Source organism: Tetrao urogallus, assembly GCF_951394365.1.
Source record: "Tetrao urogallus genome assembly, chromosome: Z".
NCBI lineage: Eukaryota > Metazoa > Chordata > Aves > Galliformes > Phasianidae > Tetrao > Tetrao urogallus.
Genome location: NC_136816.1, coordinates 21,983,041 through 22,004,344, shown reverse-complemented (window position 1 = coordinate 22,004,344; position 21,304 = coordinate 21,983,041). Strand labels below are relative to the sequence as shown.

General features: G+C 35.4%; 1 protein-coding gene across 1 annotated transcript in view; it reads right to left on the bottom strand.

Annotated features, from left to right (window-relative positions):
* Positions 1-21,304, bottom strand: part of SLC12A2 (solute carrier family 12 member 2) — a gene marked incomplete at both ends in the record, with an annotated part of 51,670 nt that overhangs the window by 5,236 nt on the left and 25,130 nt on the right. Inside the window, 15 exons of the mRNA XM_079548470.1 lie at positions 1,768-1,854; positions 2,304-2,415; positions 2,583-2,705; positions 4,271-4,318; positions 5,001-5,141; positions 6,503-6,582; positions 8,421-8,527; positions 8,750-8,890; positions 10,496-10,607; positions 12,355-12,454; positions 13,353-13,508; positions 14,615-14,716; positions 16,051-16,174; positions 17,309-17,416; positions 20,707-20,855. Coding sequence (XP_079404596.1) covers positions 1,768-1,854; positions 2,304-2,415; positions 2,583-2,705; positions 4,271-4,318; positions 5,001-5,141; positions 6,503-6,582; positions 8,421-8,527; positions 8,750-8,890; positions 10,496-10,607; positions 12,355-12,454; positions 13,353-13,508; positions 14,615-14,716; positions 16,051-16,174; positions 17,309-17,416; positions 20,707-20,855 — 1,690 coding nt within the window. The remainder of the gene's footprint in view (positions 1-1,767; positions 1,855-2,303; positions 2,416-2,582; positions 2,706-4,270; positions 4,319-5,000; positions 5,142-6,502; positions 6,583-8,420; positions 8,528-8,749; positions 8,891-10,495; positions 10,608-12,354; positions 12,455-13,352; positions 13,509-14,614; positions 14,717-16,050; positions 16,175-17,308; positions 17,417-20,706; positions 20,856-21,304) is intronic.

Here is a 21,304-nt window from a genome sequence, read left to right as displayed (position 1 = left end):
GAAACTATTAAGTTTGAAGAGGAATTTACATGTCACAAATAAAAAAGCCCTAAACTACTATCAGGTCTCATGCTAGTGTCACTAGGACTTCAGCTTTGTTCTCATTCTGCTCTTTTCATCTTCCTGTAACAGCCTAAAAGTGGCATTCAACTGCAAATAAGCAGTGCAATTTTGTTTCCTCTTTGTTAGTTTTTATTTTTCAAGAATATAAGCTGTCATTTTGAAACTACTTGGATTTTGTATCAACAGCTTCAAAAGAAAACTTTCTGAAGGCCAGAAGGATATTGATTTCTACTCAAAGCAGATTACTGTAATGCTACAATGGGATGGAAATAACTGCGATAATAGCGGGGTGGCAAAGTCTTTGGTTGCAGCAAGTGAGAATGAGCACAAACGCAGCAGCCGTGGACACAGAAATTAAGGAAAAGGGCTGCTTACCTTTGGAAGGCCTCAGATAGACAGGGATCTCCTAGGAGAAATACCCTCCTCTTCACTGCCAACCCTTAAATGAGGCCAGCATCCACCCCTTCCAGTCACTCAGGTGCACTGGGTCAGCCCTGCCTTCCCACCAGGTGTTCAATCACCAGTTCAGGCCCTGACTTAGCATTAGCACCCAACTTTTTTAGGGTGATTTACAATTATCCTACTTTCTCCACCCACATTATGATACTTCAATAGTAAAGTAAGGCTGCTGCATGTTATGAAATGTAACTTATCTTTGAATAACTGCAGCTTATGACATGAGAAGTCAGAACATCAATGAAAAGTTTAGCAAAGGACACTGAAAAGTACGTGTTACATCCAGTGAAATAAAAAAATGTCAATTTTTTTTTTAAATATAAAGAACAAGACATTACCAGCTTCTATGGTTGAAAATTACAGTACAGAAAATTCAAAACCACTAACACTATTTAGGATATATAGTAATATCAGAACGTACTTATACCTAAGCATCCATGCAGTCAAATTGGAACTCAGACCCCATTAACAGTATTCTGTTACCTCTAATGTTTTCAGCACTGTATAAATATTCTATTTAATTTACAGATACTGTTAACTCAAATTGGATTCCTTAATAAGCTTTTGGATTTATTGCAGAGAATGTTCTCAAAGAGAGAAGAAAAATGATCACAGAAGAAACAGCTTATTAAACACTTCCATGAAATAAAAATGTTTGCATGAAATTCTACAGTCTCAATTTTTTATACACTGCCTCTTAATTTACACATTTTACAGTACTGGAATCCCAAGAATCAAGACAAACATACTAGAGCACTAGGAGTACTCTAAAGCTCTACCATTTTAGATACTTGATATATTCCACATAATTTGTATTTTTTTTTTTATCTTGAAAATCAGTTTTCACATACATGATCATAATTAGGTAAGTTACAAATCCAAACTAGTCTAAAATTAAAGGAAAAACAGATCAGACTATTTGAAGATGAAGTTTCATTACATTTAACTAAGTACCCAATAAGAATTTACATTTTTGCAAGTATTTCTCTTTTTAAAGATTTTTCCGGATTTCTAGCAACTGGACAACTTCAAGTTTAATGTAATGCCGTAAGTGCTAGAGATCTAAAGAATAAGAAATGGTCTGTTCTTAGATGCAAGAGTTTTTCCTTAGTTTACTTTCTAGATTTCTGTAAGGCACCAGATGTCATACTGCCTTCTTTCTCACATTTATTATGTTGGAAACAACTCTATTCTATTCATGAAATAGATTAAGAACTCAAAAACAAGCTGGGTTTTTCTGAGACTTACTTTTCTTTCTTTGGCTTAGTATTAATATCCCCAAGAACCATAATGTCTGAGAAGTCTATCCGAAACTTGCTGAGCAGGGTAGCCATCCTGTACAAAAAAAAGCCTTAATGTATATTCAGATTTTTCCCCAGGGTAAACAGGTAAGTATTTGGTAATAAAAACACTTTTTCAAAAAGGCAACTTAAACATGAAATTGTCTGACTAGTATTGCTATAAACCTGGCATACTGCTAAGAAATGAACAGCAAACTAAGCGTTTTTAAACATAAGAACTTTTCCCTTTAAGTCTCTCTTCAAGCTCTCCCAGGAAGTTCTTTAGTTAGAAACTAGAGAAAGTGTTACTGCCAGACTGCTGCATATAATATTTTATTCTGAAGCAACTTGCCCAACGCTATTTAGTGGCAGTGGAACATTTTTATGGAGAGGAGAAATAGAATATGGTTACACCTCTGATAAAAAACAACTAAAAAAAGCTACTAAGAAGAGTCTCACTTATTCTTCAAGCATTTAAAATGGAAATTTTGAAGGTAAACTTACGCTCTTCTGTCATGATCAATCCTGTTTATTTTTCCACCAATGAACACTCTTATCTTACACTCTTTCCATTTTTTCTTGGTTGTAATAAGATATGGAATCAATAGTGTCAAACCTGCATTTTGATCAGAATTTAGGAATGTGTCAGAAAGTATAGTTTCATATGAGAATTTAACAGTAGCTTGTATATATTCCATCTGAAAAGTATTTATTAAGAGTTAGTTTTAAATCACTTCGCTTTAATAATTCTTTTCAACAGTTTTAAAATATGAAGTACATCACCTCCATCATCAAAGAGCCACCAGACATCAATATTGCTTTTGCCCTGTTTCTTCTGAAACTGACTACTAGCATCAAGAAGCCTTTGGTCAGCCAAATTTAAAGGAGAAGATGGGCTCTTCGAATCTAGAAAAAAAAAAAAAAAAAAGAGCATTCATTTTTAAGTATTATGGCTAATAATATCAAAAATCAAATAAGATCTTAATATTTTGCAGACTCCCTATGTTTTTTACTTAAACCATTATCCCCCAAGCTGCAAAATTAAACTGAATCGATAGAAGCTGATCTACATTTAGGGAGCCTGTAAACTCCTAATTTCAGTAGTTAAAATTTCAATCTCTTAATCATTCAGCAGACATTTGATAAAGGATTGCAAGATGTTGATATGTTTGTTTGCCTGGACAATTACATTTCATACATACATTCAGGGCATTAAGCGATACATTGTTGCTACCTCTTGCACGTGACAACATTTCTCTGAAATTCACTGACACGCTAATTCACAAGGAGACACCAACTCTTCACAGATTATCCTGAGTTGGAAAGGACTCACAAGGATCATCAAGTCCAAATCCTGGCTCCACAAATGACCACCCAAACACAAACATTCCTTGAGCTGCAGCAGACCAGGGCCGTGCCCACCGCCCTCTGGCGCAGACCCTTTTCCTGCCCCCTCGCTGCCCCTCCCTCACACAGCTCCATGCCGTTCTCTTGGGCCCTGATGCTCAGGACTGATCTTTCCTCAAATTCTTCTTCCTTCAAGTGGACAAAAGAAAAGCTAATTCTAGATGTCAAAGTCACCTGCAAAAAGTAATTTAATGTGTGCTAGGTTCTGAAGCACAAAGCAGTTTATTTTTTGCAATGAATAGATTGGATTTACTGAGAAGATGACAACACTGGCTTTTTCAATTACATTAATACATGAAAATGTATTTTAAGTAACAACTAAAAAGATAAAGTCAAATTAACTCCCTCTGCTTAGTTAAGAGACTAGTTTTAACAAGAAGTTTGAACATTCCTCTCAGTCCTTATTTTATTCTGAAGTTTAGAGTACATCTGTAACTGACTTATTAGTATCCTACTTTACTACACACTGTTCCTCCAAACTGCCATCTTGTGGTTTAAGATGTAATCTCAGTACGTTATTGAAACAAGAGTTTCTGGATGCTGAAATTCTGAAGGAAACATCAAATAGGATAAGGTGCTTCTTAGATAAGATAAAAAACCTGCACTTAAAAGAATCTGAAATAAACCAGGTGAAAATTCACCTCTGAAAATGCTGTTTATTTGAATGACTACTTCACAGTATTTCAGATGTTAATCTCACCGACTGGCTGCATTATCCCTTGCTTTGCAAACTACTGAACAAATAAAAAAAAAGCAACAATTACAGCTCTAGAAGATGACTGAATAGACCAATGAGGCACTCCCACTACATCATTAATACTTATACTGTGCCCAAAATCAAATGAGGACTCAAATACCTAAGACATAAATAACTTAGCAGGCTCCTGAACACACTTAATCCCCATAGATGAAGCACGTTCCAAAGCAAATATGAAGAAACAAATTGAGCTTGTATGGCTGATATTTTCCTGTCTTTCAAATATATGTGTAGGATGAAGTACAAAAGGAAAACTGAAATTAACAATGTGAAAATATGATTTAACAAAAAGGTGAAAAATGCCTGCCTTTTTTCAACAGTGGTTGTGTTGGAGTCTTTCCATCCTCGTCCTCCTCTGGAAGATTTTTAAAGATACAAAATAAAAAGGTTAATATCCTTTGTGATGTTAATGAAAACAGTACAAGTGCATAAAAAAAAGCAAAAAAAGAAAAATGCAAAATGAAGTGAATTTTCATACAAAGAAAAGCACACAAGTTTGGTCTACCATGTCCTGAAAATAATAGGTATTTGAACATAATACTAACTTAATCATATTTCTCAATAGTTTAGTCAATCCAAAGTTTTACTTGCAAAAGAGGAAGGTTGGTTATTGTTATGTCAGGTATTCTGGATCATTTGTGTTAGTTAACATGCAGATCATAAAATATTCAAGCCTGAGGTGAAAACCATCACTGTGAATTCACCAGCCTTAAAAACCACATTGCTAACAAATAGCTGTAAGGCCTGATTCTCAAGCAATTTTTATTGGCACTCAATTAACTAAGAAAACCAAAAAGGTACTGTTGGTCACAGCCCATCATCTGTTTTATTTATGTCATAAAAATATGATTCACATACTTGTAGTCTCTAAAGCAAAGTGTTTGAGCTATCAGACATCAGCGCCCCAAAAACCATGACAACTTCTCTTTCACAGATACAACAAAATAGGAGGAGAGAGGGACTGAAGAGGTAATGAGAGAAAGAATGAGAACTCAAATTTCACTGCTAACTAGCAATTAGCTACCTTAACTAGTTACCTTTAGGTAGAGCAGGAGTTCTCTCACTAGACGATGGAACAAAAGCTACAGAAGTGTCTGTCTCAGACTTCTTGCTATAATCCACCTTTACTATGACATCCTTGGAACACGGAGATTTTTCTTGGGATGACAGTAACTCTTCTTTGGGAAAGCAAAGAAACACATTATAAACAACTGACTTGTCCCAGATGGTAGAAGATGGAGGTATGTGCCTATACTGAGATGATTTGCATTTAGCTAAACAGCTCAACTCCACTGCCACTGTCATGCTATAGCAAAGAGGGAAAAAAAAAAATCCAAAAATAAACCTCCACCACAAATGAACAGCTTCTGAGTACAAAGAGGTACCTGCTCTGAACAGAGCTTGAGTCTCTACTTCCTTCCAAGAGATTTTGAGTTTTGAATGCATTACCAAGGGCTAAACATCAAACAGAGCTACCTAACGTTGAGGAAGTACAAGTTTCATTTTGTACTCATTACCATTTACATTATGGGTTGGTTTTTTTTTTTTGGTTTTTTTTTGGTTGTTTTTTTTTTTTTTTTTTTTTTGCAAATGTTTAGCACTATAATGACAGTACCTCTAGCATAAATAGAATTTGAAAGTGGGAGCTAAATATAACTGCTGGCTAGAAATATTTCACATTGAGGTAAAGTTCCCCACAAGGGGAAAATCCTCTTAGAAATATTGGGTTTTGGTATCAGTTACCAGCAAGCACAAAAATCCAGATAGTGTAAACATAACGTTGACAAGATGCCTTAAGTTTGAAACACACCAAAAAAGCACTGCATTTTCTGCCATTATATTAATGGAGTTAAACTACTGGTTTCATCTCACACCGAGGTTCCTTTTCTTTACAATCAGAAAGGGGAAAAATGTATTTCATGAAACATTTTACATGCAAAAAAAGATTGTAAACTCTAATTCCAAATGCAAGTTTATCTTTACACAAGGTCCCGAAACAAAATGCTCCTTTTTTTTTTTCCCCTCCCCCACACTTCGCTTCAGTGGAGCTGTTTGGTAACTGCCAGAGTTAAAGCAAACTTATTTGTCTCAGTGGGTACTAACATCTTCCTGACACATTTCGAAACCGAACAGACTGCAGTTGTGGTCTCTAAAGTACGTAGTGGCAAAGGGAGCACTGAAGAAGGGAGAGACACGTGACTCATACTACCTGATCAGGCAGCCCAAATCTAGAAATACCTAATGCCAATTTTGTTCTTCAAATCATTTCAGTAAAAATATAATTCCTTTGAAAGTAACAACTTACAAATACAGATAGTTGAAATGCACAGAAAAGCAAATTCTGTTGCTGAACATGGGTTATTTTTATTGCACATTTCAGGCTCACTTATTTCAATGGCTTTTATTCTATGAAAAGACTGGTGTGAGAGTCTTACCTTCTTTCGCTTTTTTTTTTTAGATAAACTACCTTCATTTAGTATTTTCAGAAAATGGTTTTAAAAGGAGTAACAGCTAATAATGACAGGAAACAAAATCTTACCTTGCCCCTGAAGGTGAGAAATGTCTAAACCCTCCTTTAGGCGGATGACAACCACACCATACTGAATGTCAAAGGCATCACTAAAAAGAAAACAAAACATTTTACCTCTTTTTTCCCAGAAAATCTACTTTACATGCCCTCTGTAGACAAATATTAATGATTAAATGTTGCCATTTAAACTCCCAAATCATGCATTTGTCACAATTTCAGTTTCAATTCCAAAGGAACACACGGAAAGGTTATTTACTACCTTTCCTCTGACTCTGTCCTATATAGAACAATGATAAAAGAGTAACAGGCCATTCAAGTTCCACACAGATGATGACAAGATGAACTGGAAAACGTAAGTGATGCTGCAAAGTGAGGCATCAAAGAAGGGATTTATCTTGAGATCTTCCTGATAGTTACGAACTTCCAAAACATTTGGGTATTAAAAGCAATCTATGAAGTTGTAAGTTACAATGAGAACAGATACTAGATACTTATTTCCATTGTATGTGATGGGGAAGAAACTCACTCTTATAAAAGACTGGAAACTAAAAAAGGAATCTTAATTACTGTAGAAAAAAAAAGACTGACTAATAGTCAGAATTAAAGTCTAAGTGAAATGAAGAACAAAAAGAATGCCCAGAGATTTAGGACTAATCTAATATAAAATAACCATATCATATTGCTCGCATTATCCATTCATCAGTCTTTAAATTACAACAACTCATTACAACTAATTCAGATAACTCCTATGCTTTTCCCACAGAGGAATTCTACAAGATTTCACTCAACACTTCTCATTAAGTTTCACTACTTCTAAAGAAACATTTTTCAACTATCAACATTTTTATAGCAAATGCAAGAAAACTGAGATAAATTTAAGTAGTTTCGCCCATTATTTAATTTTTTAGATCTCTATGGTACTGCATTGGGCATCTCAGAAACTTTCAATTTTCCAGAAATTTTCTGAAAACGCGCTTGCCTTGCAGTTACTGTCTCCCGAGGTTTCTCTGTGTGATGCAGAGAATCACTTTACTGGGTTGGACATGAAAGTTCTCCCAGTACAAGACATTTCAAAGTAAATGATGAATAAAGAAAAAAGCAAACCCAAGAACTCACCAACATACCACCTTATTTTCCAATCTATTTTGTACTCCTACTTTTTTTTTTTTTTTTTTAAAGAAACTGGAAGATTGAGTGGGTGCGCTTTTTCCTTTTCTAGAATCTGCCTGTAATCCCTTTCCCATCTTTCTTTTAAAAGCATAGTAAATGAGTGCAAAATATAGATGAAACAGGTTTAACAGTGTGTTAGGAAAACAAAAAGAAATATCTACGTAAATGTTTTTCCAAAATATTAGTAGTAGCAGTCAATATTATTTTCAGACACAACTGGTCTGCTTTTCAGTACTACTGAAAGTACAGACAGATTTCTTTTCTCTTCCACCTTTTAGCTACTTTTTACTTTTGGTGTCAATGCAGTGCATCTGCTCTAAGTATCTTACTTATAAGAGGGAAAGCTGCAGCCCAACACTTGATTCATTTTCTACACCTAATCTGCACAGAGGAAAAAAAGGTAAGAAAACCCCCACTTTCAACAGAAAATATGGTCTGATGAATTTAACAGACACATAAGACACTACTACCTTCACTGAAGACAGGAATTGTTAAATCTCAGACTACTGCCACAACTCCTTCTGGAGGCAGGAGGAGTTATGTGGAAATCGGGTCTGCTAAAGCTATTAAGAGTTGCTCATATAATTCCTGTACCAGGAAAAAAACCTAGCTTTTCTGTATTGCAGTATAGACGAGTCTATCTGAAACACAGGAGGAAAGCTTATGCAACAAAGACATTGGGGTAGAAGTTCTTTCACTTTTTAAGAAACGTACTGAAATGGAACACAAATGCAACCTCTCTGCATTTTCTACTTACTGGAATAAATTAATGTAGGTTTCAACATCTCTCATGTCACTTTGTCGCCAGTTTTTCTTAAATCCAACAACAAGAGTGTTAGGTCTCATTCTACCCAATCCAGCAGCCTAAGAAGAACATAATACATTTAAAATTGTGTTACTGAGACTAGTAAAGGTTCAATTATTTATTTCAAGAGAAAATACAGCTTTGAAGAGTTTAAGATAACCTTACATAATGAAAATACTTCAGCAAAGTGTAAAAACATTTCTGTTGTGTTTTTTTTTTTTTTTTTTTTTTTTGACATTAGAAGTCCCTGTTTTCATTAAGAAAAAGGAAGAGAGGTACACCTGCATTAAGTACTGTCCACCATCCCTCAAATCCTCTGCATGCACTGGTGCATAGAAAGCCTTCATCTTGTTTTTAATTAGCCATCGCTGGTATTTAGCCAAATCAGTTGACAGCTCCTTCATGGCTTGCCTCCGAGGACCCTTTCAAAACGAGGAAACATGAAGGAAGGTGAACAAGAATTATGAGCACAAGTAAAGACCTGTGTTCTTTGTGTGTGTGTTTTTTTTTTTTTTTTAAAGCTACTTTAATGCTAGAATCAAAATCAAACTTGTCTGAAAAAGGACTACAATTCTGCCTGTGACTGTAAAAAAAAAAAAAAAACATGTTGCAAAGTCATTTTTTCTTTCATTTTTTCTTTTAATGACCTGCATCAGTATGTATCACTGTGCTCCTTGTAGACACCAAAATGCTCAAGTTATGTTACTGAAGACAGAATTGGGCAATATCTGCTTAAAAGCATACAATTCTGTATTTTATTTTTTTTTGATAAGTCTTATTTAGAAAGTATGGTTAAGTTGAAGCATATAGAAGAGTAACCAAGGTTTGTATTAAAGTCACACTTTAAATGTTACATTTGCTTAGATGTTCTTAGCACTATATTTGTAAAAGAGTGACACTAAAATATCTAGCAAAAAACTCTGTGATCCTACTGCTCTAAAGTGCATTCAGTAACATTTACCAAAGATGCAACAGCTACAATGCAGCTAATTGCAGTTTTGGGACAGGTGGTAGTACAACAAACACCTTGCATTAAGACAACCATTCTTCAGAATAGCGTTGTGATGAATAATCTGAAGTTTGCTTCCTTCTGTCCCATCATTACGGGTGTTCAGTAGAAGACAGACACATTCTGTTCTTGTGCTTAAAGTGATTATGTTTGTTTTTCATTTTTTGTTGCTTTTTGTTGTTGTTGTTGTTGTTGTGAAGTAGCAATAAGTGCTGAAATTACGTTCCCAAGAACAAACCTTTTCCCCATTCCCAGGACTCTCACATCCTGACAGAAATGATGAAAAGTTACAGAAATACTCAGGGCTGGTCAGAAACAGAAGGAGGGGAGGGAAAAACTGTTATTATTAACTAGAAATAATCACTGTTTCACCTTGCCAGTGGAACAAATCAGGATTAAAGCTAGTTAGAAGCTAAAAACAGCTCTAAATTACCAGCTAAATGATACAAAATTTACTACTTAGTAAGACTTTCTTTAGGCTAGGGTGTATAAGAAATATTAGCATAGCAATGAATATATCTGCTTCATGGAAACACAATGAGGAAAACTTGCCACATACTGCTCCAAACAAGGCCCAATGGAATACTTAAGACCAAATGATACAAGGTCAGAAAGAGACCTACACTATAATTCAATGTTCACTTTACTCCTATAAGGCTTCCTAGGAATTTAAGTGCTAAATGATCAAAGATAATAATTTTGCGAAGTATCCCCCTTCTCCACCATATTTCATGCATATCCTCCACATTTACCAGAGCAAGATCCCTTTAAGTACAAGTAGATTATATAAAAAGCATACTGCACAGATGTCTGTAATAGCTGCTTTAACAACTTTCATAACTCCCTAAAATTGCATCACACCTAAGTGGGAATGGTGATGACACATACATGAATAGATCCTACTCTACTTCAACACCAGGATACTATAGCTTTTCTTTAAAACGGAAAGAGACAGTTTTGTTAAAGGAAAAAAAACAACAAAAAACACAATATAACTTTAAAGATAGAATACACTTACCATATGTACATGGCCACAGATCATTAAGCCCACATTTTTGGTAAAAGCATGGACAAGGTGAAGTAAAGCTGGACGTGCACTTGGGGCACCTGTCATAATTAAGCACTGCGGCCTAAAATTGTGAATAAGAGTTGGGAGAAATAGTTACAGTACTGTTTATGTTGAGAGTTTATATAGTTTAGAAAAGCTTATTCTAAATGCTGGTCCCAAAAGCACAATCTTCAGTGAAAACAGTAACCTCATCTATCTTACAAGACTATGTTAAATTAAGCAAAGATCAATCTTCCACAATTGTCAGCAGATCTATGATCAATTGGTTTCTAATAAATAAATAAATCAGTAAATCCCATTAATTCTGAAAACTTACACATTTAAAAAGATCAGAAACAGACTTTAGACAAGACTAAGCCAGGCAGGTAGATTTCTTCCCCTATTGGTCAGTCACGTCCTTACACTTTCCAGCTTACAATTCTTATGTCATACAGGAAAAGTGGCCTTACACAATTTTTCCTCTCATTGCTAGCATTGAGAAGCCAAACAACTGCAAGTTCAGTTGTTCTAGCCATTCTTACTAATCAATTATAAAGATCAAGTATTTAATGTTGTTTATTTTAGAAGACTTTGTTTTTAAGACAAGAATCAGTGAAGTATCCATCCCTCCAGAAGCTCTAGGAAATTTATTTTTTCTAAACTACATAGAAGAAGCCAGTATCAGGCCAAAAAATATTACCCTAAAGCTCCTGTGCTTACACCTGGCAAGAAGATCTATACTTTCCTCACAAAATAATTAGTGAAGTTTACAACTCAAAAGGTTACATACTAACTTCTGAACAAAAGAGCTGAAGTACTTCCAATGGAACCTAAAAGGCATACTGGCCAGCAGAGCACTCACTATCAGCACAAGCAAGAAGTTTTATTTGGCAAGAATTTTCCTGTAATGTCTGTTTCTTCAGTCTGCGATCCAAAATAGACTTGCACTAGAGACAATGCTACACTAATCATAGCAAGATAATATAAATTACTTATGCCAAATTTGAGATTTGCATTAAGACTGAAAATTGCTGCTCTTGATGGCTAAGCAACAACAAATCAGTTTCTGAAGTCAGACTATTTTGCTGACAACAGTGCAACATAGCATCAGAGGTAAGACAGTGTTTGTAAATAATCAGGGATTTTAATGTTATGTAAGCCTTTGGATATCAGAAAGAGCTGTTTCATAAACCATTTCCTCGAAGTCTAGTAAGTCAACATGCTTTTTTTAAACGGCTTTTTTAGAGCATATTTCCTCTGGAATTGCCTGCTCCTATGAAGTGGAATAAATAATGCAAGATACTGCCTATTTCAGTAAGCTCTTCCTGGGCTGTTGTCAGTGGCTGATAACAAACCAGTTCACTCCTTCTGTTGTGTCAAACATGTCTGTAGCCTATTTACCACAGCAATGAGAACATATCTAATGTGAGACTGGTGTTTAGGACAGTACACACATCTCTGGGATTTTAGCTTAGATCAGATTTAGCCTTATGTGCACTGAACACTTGTTAGCTGCTGGGAGGTCATCTTCCAGTTCAGTTTCATTAACAATCAACACCATTCACAGATCACGATGCAATCCATGAAAACATGATGTATCATGCATGACAATGAATAGATGGTCATCATTTATTGGGTTGCTTCTGAAATGGACTCTTAATCTAAAATAAAATGTTCATTTAGCCACATCCAGACAATCTCCATGATAATGAAATTCAAAGCTGTAAAAATCCATAGGAAGTAAACAGTTTAATGGAAGTCGTGGCAATCACCATGAGTCTACCCTACTGATTACACAGCATAAATAATTTGTTGTATAAAACTGTCACCTGAAGTTTTTCACATGATCTTCCACTCCTGAAAGACGAATAGAATGCTGTAATGCATTCAAGTAAGTCAAAGCTTGAGTTGATGATCCCCAGTTTACATCTGTAAAATACGAGATTTTCAGTATTTTACTTACAGCTATTCAACATGTTTTTTTCTTAAATCATGTAACACACAATATTTAAGCTACACCTCAATGTGTTCTACACTACACAAAACAAACCCTCAAGTTACATATGCAATTCCAATTAAAGATAAAACTTACATGGAAGTTTTGGCAAATAAGAGTTCGTTATTTTACAAATAGAAAGAACTGAATTTTTTGCAACATTAAAGAGAATAAAATTCAAAGCTGCAAAAACAATGCTTTTGGAAAGAAGATGCTTAGAGCTATGCTACATCACAGCAAAGGAAAAAAACAACCTTAAAACAATGCCTCAACAAGTCAACTACTTTCTGAATAACTTAAGCAGTAAAGAGGACAATGTCTAGATTAAGCAGTACTACATGGATATTTTTTTTTAAGTAGGGAAATTAAAGTTCCCAGTGTATTTGCTATTTGTTTCCATTTATTTTTGATAGCTACAATGAACTTATGATCCTTATGATTCAAACACTTGAAACTACACAGCCCAGGATTTGGTCTTTTCCTTATTGCCAGCATGTTTTGGCTCAGATATGCTCCATCTTTCACTAACAGTTATAGAGCATTCTTAGAGGAAGAGTGTATATATTCCTCTTCAAAGCTGTAGGAATGGTATACTGAAAAAAAAAAACAAAAAACCAGATACTAATAAAATCATTTTTCCAATTGGAAAGGTAAAGAAATACTCCCTTTCATTTCTGGCTAGAAATATGCTTTCAGAAGTTTGAATCAAACAGACTTGGGTTCCTTATTTCCCCTCTCCCCAACACACACGTGCACACGCACACACACACTTCATCCATCTTCCACATTCCTCTTCTGCCCACTAGAACCAGAAATGGCCCCTATACATACCTGGTTTCTTGTAAGTGACATAAATGTAGAGACCAAGGACTATGACATATGTTAAAAGCGCGGCCCACCAGTTAATGACAAACATCACAATGCAGCACAGAATGGCTCCAACAAGAGAAATCCACATATTGTAGTATTTGAAAGCAGGACGCCAACCTAGTCAAAATTTGATTTGGAGAAGAGAAGAAAGAGGGGGAAATAATTTAATTCAAGAGAAAGAAGGTCCTATTCCTCTTCTCCCTCATTAGTGCTCTGAATCGCATTTCACCATAACACACACCAGTTTCAGTAGTATAACAAATAGACACTTTGGCACATTTACAAAAACTTAATTTTTCACCATCTATCAAAATAATTTACATTTTTCTTGCACAGATATGTAAAAGTTCTCAATGTTGTCTTCTAAAAGCTATCTCTAAAGTTTGAAGATGCTCATGCCAGTACATATATTGAAGCAAACTTTTGGCAATAAGTTTCAAGAAAATAGATTTTTCCTTTCAAAGCAAAACCTCAGCTTAAGTGTAACGTAAGTCATCAGATAATACCTCTCTCTCTCTACTTTGAACTGTTTTTAGGTACATTTACTATTTCCACACAGAAATTTTCATTATATGAAAAGCCCCCTATTTCATCAATACATACAGATACTCCACAAACACATTTGTGCAGAGCTGTGCATTAACTGTTACACTTAGGGATATTTTAGCATAGGGGACCAGGTGAACAATAGTCTGCAAGTACTGTTCCTTGGTACAGTCTTATATTTTAACTGGCCTCCCATACCAAACAAAGGCTACAAAAACATGCCCATCCCACTACTTCCTTCTGGGCTAGAAAACTGAATATATTATAAGAGAAATCCAAAGATGACAAAAGAGTGGGTCTTGAATACCAGAAACTGATTTAGCAAGAAAACTTTCTTGAACAGATAGTCTTAAGAATACTTGATAAGAAAAGAGATGCTGAGGCATATTATTAGAGATCTATTCAAGAGCTACTGAACAAGTACTGAATTATCTTCTGTTTCCTCAGCAAAAGTGACAAATACTGTTAGCTCCCAAGCTATTCTGAATCATTTCATCCTTCAAATTTTGGAAGACTCAAGGACACATTATATTAAGAGTAACTTAGATGTGTCATGAAAGTCAGATAGACATTTAGTATTGAATTAAAGCAGACTTTCACTTATGTTAGTATCTTTTGAATTTTTCTGCATTTAGGAATTGCAAGATAAACTTTGAACCCGAGAATACGGTTCCTACCTGGAGATTTTGCAAGAGAAGCATGGAACACAGAGAAGTTAATCAAGGCGTATGAAGCCAAGAAGAAGTTAGAGATAATTGGAGCAATGACGTTCAGTTCAGCTGCAGAACAAAAATAAAGTAGAATGTTATAATACATACCATCTAATGGCTTTGTACATTTCAGAGTTAACTTTATGTTACATAGGCAAAATCACTTTGTGCTTTCCAATAAATGCAGCTATTAACTTAAATGTCTCGTATTAACTGAGGTATCTTCTGATAGTCAGGAAATGCAAGTTTCAGTTTTTTTAAAAATAAGCGTTTTTACATGCCCATCAAGCATTCCACAACTGCTTCTTCTCATTACTATATGCTTTCTTAAAATAACTTGAGATAATTTCCTTCCCACCATGGTTTGATTAAACAGTGCTGTAATATATTGGGTTCTGAAGAACTCCAGAAGTCAGATTTCTTTATGTGATGTCTCAGGTCCAAAACAAAAAAAGAGTAAAAGGCTAGTAAGAACAAGAGATACTCATCTATGGCAAATGGTAAGTGGAAAACTAGTGTGAACAAATGTGACAAACACGTTCATTTGCTTGCATTTTAACTGAAAATCTGAATTATTGGTATTAGCATTAGTGCATTATTATTTATCAATTCCACTGCAACAGCAATGAATATTCTCTCTTCAGAGAAAGAGATAAAGGAAAGCAACAAGCTCTTCCATAAGGCAGTACGGTATAAAAAAAATTCAGACCAGTACCCTCTCTATTAAAAAGCAGCAATCAAAATGTGTCAATTTGCAAGCATTTAGTTGTTATAATTAAGCCTCCAGTCACCTTGTTGCAGTTAAGACAATATATATACACACACACCTCAGGATAAAGGATAAAATAACATAACAAGAGCTGAGAGTGCTAGCACAGAACATATGAGCAAACATAGCAATATTAGTTCACCATCTTCCTAGAACAAAGGTAATCCTTCACCTAGACTATCTTCACCACTGCCAACAGCAGCAGCAATCATCTCTATCATTTGTAGTGTAAATGAAGAACACTTCAAAAAGTTCTGTTCATATAAGCTTGCCATTTACTGAAGCCATTTGTAATTATTAAAATCTAAACTAAATTTTCATATTTACAACATATTATGTCATTCTACTTTAAACAAAATGTATTTCATTCACTGACTGACTGTAACAACAGATGCCTGAAGTGATTAGGAAAAGCGAAATCTACTTATTGTTCAATTCAGACTTATTCCAGTTCTAAGCATTGAGATATTTAGGATACAGAAGAAAATCCTTAAACTAAACAAAGTTAGAATCCCCACTTAGGAATCAGCTGTGTGTTAGACCTCAGGGACAATATCATCAAGTCATGAGATGGAAAAGAATGCTTTATGAAAGACAAAAAGGAGATTCAGATTTACTTTAATTTCAAACTAACCAATTAGTATGAATCCAAGAGCAATTAAAAATGTTAGAAGATATCCCCTCAATGGTTCATTGTTCTTCCCATAACCTTTAGCAAACATCTGAAATCCTGGATAGATGTTATCTTTGCACAAAGCCTAAAAAAAATAAAATGAAAGAGTTAGTATGCACTTAGTAAAAAATACCCTTATTAATGTTTACTAATGCTGTCTTTCACTGCATATATTATTTTCCTAGAAGAAGCTAACTTGTACTTATTCTGTTAGCAATTGTCTTATCATTTCAGTTTTTTACATTTCCAATATTCTATCCTTCAGAAGCAAGGGCTGCTCTTCACTAAATGCTTTAACTGTACTTCACAGTCAGTCTCTCATTAAGGACAAAACCAATTTCTCCAGAAAGTGGAAAGTTTACCTAACATTTACAGTAGTTCCTCTGAATCAACACTTCTGTTTTTATTCTGCAACGAAGCCTCTTCTACGTTTGACTACTTACTGACATTCCAGGGAAGGAGGTCCACTAGATAACAGTAAAGTTTTATTCAATTAAAAAGAACATTAAATAAAAATAGTAAGATTAAGGAGTTTAAGAAGGAGGGGCATTCATTTGGAAACACCAACAAAATTAACGTAAAGAGACGTAAACAAGAATTGGTTCACAATTACATTTTGTGGAAGTATTCCATGATTAGGATTCAAGAGCTACAGGTTCTACTTCCATTATACTGAGGAATTAACTGATCTATTATTTTTAATGGTATGCTAGTGGTACTTCATTTCTTGGAACTTCCTAGTCCATGAAAAAGCAATTTACTGAATATCTAGACGTTATGCTCCCCTCACTCCACAGAGTAAAAACAAGGATAGCAGCACATTTGGATGCCACATATAAACACCCTGGGATGCATGACCATTAAGATCCCAGTTTCAAGAGTAACCATCACTTCATTCACTTGAACTCATTTGAACCCTTGGTTTGTTCCAAAAGGCTGAAAGTCTTGGATAAGTGACATTACAAAGATCCCTAATAATTCACTCCTAAGAAAGTAATCAGACACACTTAAGATCTGACATAAGTTACATTCTGGTTACACTTAGTAACAATAGCATGCTGTTTTTCCATTTTAAGCACCAGGTAAACAGACAAATCTACTGGACTCAGCAGTTACAAGTCATGATTGCAGTACGTCGGAGTCCCTTTTCCAGAATTCTGATTTGAAACTTAAATTAAAATTATTCTTGAGAAGATCACGGTTTTGCATCCATACTTACCTGGAAGATTTTAGGTGCACTCACAAGAGATGCTAATGCAGATGACAGAGTGGCTGAAAAAATGCCTGCAGAAATGAGTGGCGCAAACCCTGACACCATGCTCATCACCTGTAAGTAGAAAAATTTTGTTTCACTGTGAGTTTTCTGTTGCTGTTTTTGTCTTTTTTTTTTTTTTAAAGAATATTAAGCAGCATAATATTCTAACTACACAAGCTACTATTAGCAGCACACAAAAAGTATATAAAATACTTGATGCTCTTCACTTAAAAGCCACATTCACATCTATGTGATCCAGAATAAGAGAAAGTAGCTTATCACATACTATTTAGTCCAACTTCGTAAACTGACTGATGGCAGAAGTCTCAATGGGCTAATAAAAAGAAAGGAAACTTCAGCCATGGAAGAAAAAAATACGCACTGTAAATCATTTTGACCATCCAGTCACTAAGAAACAGCCCAAGTAACAAAGCAACTGAATTTGGGGAACATCTTGGGAAGGTTTGTTTCATCTTTTGCCACACCTAAGTTAGGTTTGCTTCCCACTCACATCCCCCAGTTTGTTTGTTTCCCATTTCCATCTACAAGGACAGCACAAGTTTGGTTCTTATCCCCATAAGATCATATTTTCAATCAGCTGAATGAAATACAATATACCATTATTGGCAGATTGGAGGACTACCAATAAACGGTGAGTAAACCAGATGTGAAGAAATGTTAATATAATCAAAAAATCCGAAATTAAAAGCAAAGCAATTTCTTGCCTAATTGTCATACAGCCTAGGAACTATCATCCTCTGCCATTCTAATGCTCTACTCCTTTATCATAGATGCATACAGCATTTCAAGTGTCAGTTAAGATAAAGAATCGTGAATTTAAGAATAGTCAGTTTTAATGGATACTTTCCCTTCGAAAATAAAGTTTAGGCTGCTTGAAGACAGAGTACTTAATAATTTGATAACATCTTGAAAAGCTTAGAATTTTACTCAGAGCAAACCTAGCATGGTAACTTAGAGGCATAGTGCCTGTTCAAATGAGGTTCTGCATCATTTGGACTGATCAGACACGTCTTTCATCCTGGCAAACTAGAATACAAGGACTGAGTCTGCAGAAGAGGGAAAAGTATCTAGTTTAAGTTACTGTTACACAGAATTGTAAAATTCTGCTCTGTAAAGCTCCAGATCAGACTGCCAAAGACTGCTGAGTCTCTCAAACAGTCAGCTAAATCTCTAGATTGCATCAGGTCTCATTGCTTAGTTCAGAGTGGGCCTTATCTATGAAAAGAGAGAAAAAAAATTACAGATGCACACGATGAGCATGAAGCAGCTACCATAGGTAGTAGAATAGGAATTAACAGTGGGACTTCCTAAAGCATATTTTAATTTTACAATGAAAGAAGTTATGGTAGGACAGGGTTTTATTCATACTTGAACAAAGCTCATAACACATTAGTTATACATACCATGAATTTGTCCACACTACCAATACTTAAGTAATTGGTTTTACTGTACAAGAAGTATTACAGCTGTAATCTATGCTTCAGAAACATAATAAACACAGAATTATCACTGTAGAGTAAGTACAGAAAGTGATCTTCCTTGATCAATCTTTCCCAGAAGGACCTCTCATAAATAGAATGTGTCTATCAGTTACATTTACTTTTCTTCCTATCCCATTTTAAACATTTTTATTTCTAGGTTTTCATTCCCCCACACTTGCATGGAAACTTTGCAGTTCAGCCCTTACATACTCCAACTCCATATTCGCTTTCTAGCAGCACTTTTCTAAGTGCCATTCATTGCCTCTGTTTATTTACAGGAATTCAAATGCAGTATGAGGAAGTCAGGTCTTAGAATCATAGAACAACCTTAAAAAGAGATCCACAGTGACCATCACATTCAGCTCTACACTATTCTTAGCAGTATGATACAGTAGAACACTGGCTTTCAAGTTTGAACAAATGAGGAGAGCTGTCAACAGATCATCACAGAATCACAGAATGGCCTGGGTTGAAAAGGACCACAATGATCATCTAGTTTCAACCCCCCTGCCACACGTAGGGTTGCCATCTACCAGAGCAGGCAGCCCAGAACCACATCCAGCCTAGCCTTGAATGCCTCCAAGGATGGGGCATCCACAGCCTCCTTGGGCAACCTGTTCCAGTGTTACCACCCTCTTGTGTGAAAAACTTCCTCCTAAAATCTAACCTAAACCTCTCCTGTTTCAGTTTAAAGCCATTTCTCCTTGTCTATCACTATCCACCCATGTAAACAATTGTACCCCTCCTGTTTATACGTTCCCTTCAAGTACTGGAAGGCCATAATGAAGTCTCCCTGGAGCCTCCTCCTCTCCAAGCTAATCAAGCCCAGTTCCCTCAACCTTTCTTCATAGGAGAGGTGCTCCAGCCCTCTGATCATCTTAGTGGTCCTCCTCTGGACCCACTCCAACAGCTCCACGTCCTTCTAACAGCAGTCCTGAAATGTTTCTAAGTTTAGATTTTTTTTTTTTTTTCCTGAACCAGAACAAGGCAATGCTACACAGGTACACAGATCACAAAAGAAAATATTTTACTCTAATAAAATGGTCTGCTCTGGAACATTATTTTGGCATGCAAAAACTGTAATTACTTTGATGGCAGGCTGACAGCCTGATGTAGGTACATGTACTTATGACCAAAACATAGAACCCATTAAAACAAATGCTTTTCATTCATGAACTAGTTTCTACCCAAACCTCTGTAGGGATATTAGAAAAGTGTATGGCAGAAACTACTATAAGGCAAGTTTAATTCAATTACTAATGAGTATGTTTTTCTTGGTTTCTTTCAGACCGTTACAAATAATTCACAAGCACAAGCTATGAAGTCTGAATTAGCTATAAAGTACGAAGGTTGAAGACCAGAATGCCCCACAAGCCCACGGTTTTTAAATATTACAACTAGATTTCTTGAAGCCTCAAAACACATCTATCATAAAATATAATAAAAAATATAAAATACATCAACATTTTTAAAAGCATATTTGCTAAGAAAAAAAAAGTTACTGTAGCAAACTATCTACGATTGCTACACATTGCTTAAACAATGATTGCATCTATCCACACCAGTGAATGATGACATTCACAGCTAAACGGAGCAAGCTGCAGTCTCAACACCTAACCTATGCAGTTAACTAAGGAGAAAAGTAAATATTTATAAACACCCAAGTATAAACAGGCTGAAGTTTAACATAGCTACCTTGCTCTTCTCATGCCTTCTAGAGGGTACTACTTTGCTATTTCAGACAAACTTCGTACTTATGGTAAGAATTTTTAGCCTACTGATTTTTCTTAATAAGCAATTAAAAAAAAAAAAAACCATACACACAAAATCCAGCAAGCAAATGTAAGAAAAGCTTCATACCTGAAAATTGTTCATCAGCCCATACTGACACTCCTTCTGACAGGATGAGAAGTCATAGTTTAACTTGCAAGCTGCAGTAGTGCAATTTGTCAGTTCAGTGATCATGGTGTTATTAATGTTCCCTGTGGCATCTCGAACAACACAGGAGCCTAGAGTGGACCCAATCACAAAAATAAGCATCAGACCAAGCCCAAACTTACAGACATGCATCAAACTCCAATACTTTTCAACATAAGCATATTTCTTACAGAGGTACATTAAGTATGGCATTAACAATTTTTAATACATTTCTGTTTCAAGGACTAAAATTCTTCCTCTTTCTAAGCCCTTTCTGTTCAATCTGAAATTCCCTGTTCACTGTAGTACATACAGTCAGCTAAATTCAAAACATACTCCCCTTTAGAGATTATTGCTCAGTCATATTAGCAGCTTCTTCTAAGTTTTAATGATTTCCTCAGCTCTACAATAGAAGTATACAATGTGGAATAGTTTGTGGAGGGGGACAGAACATGAAGATTTCCATTTGCCTGATTCATAGTCCAGTGCCTCAAAAAAAAAAAAAAGCAAGCTAGATTTCATTCATTTCATAACCTCTCGC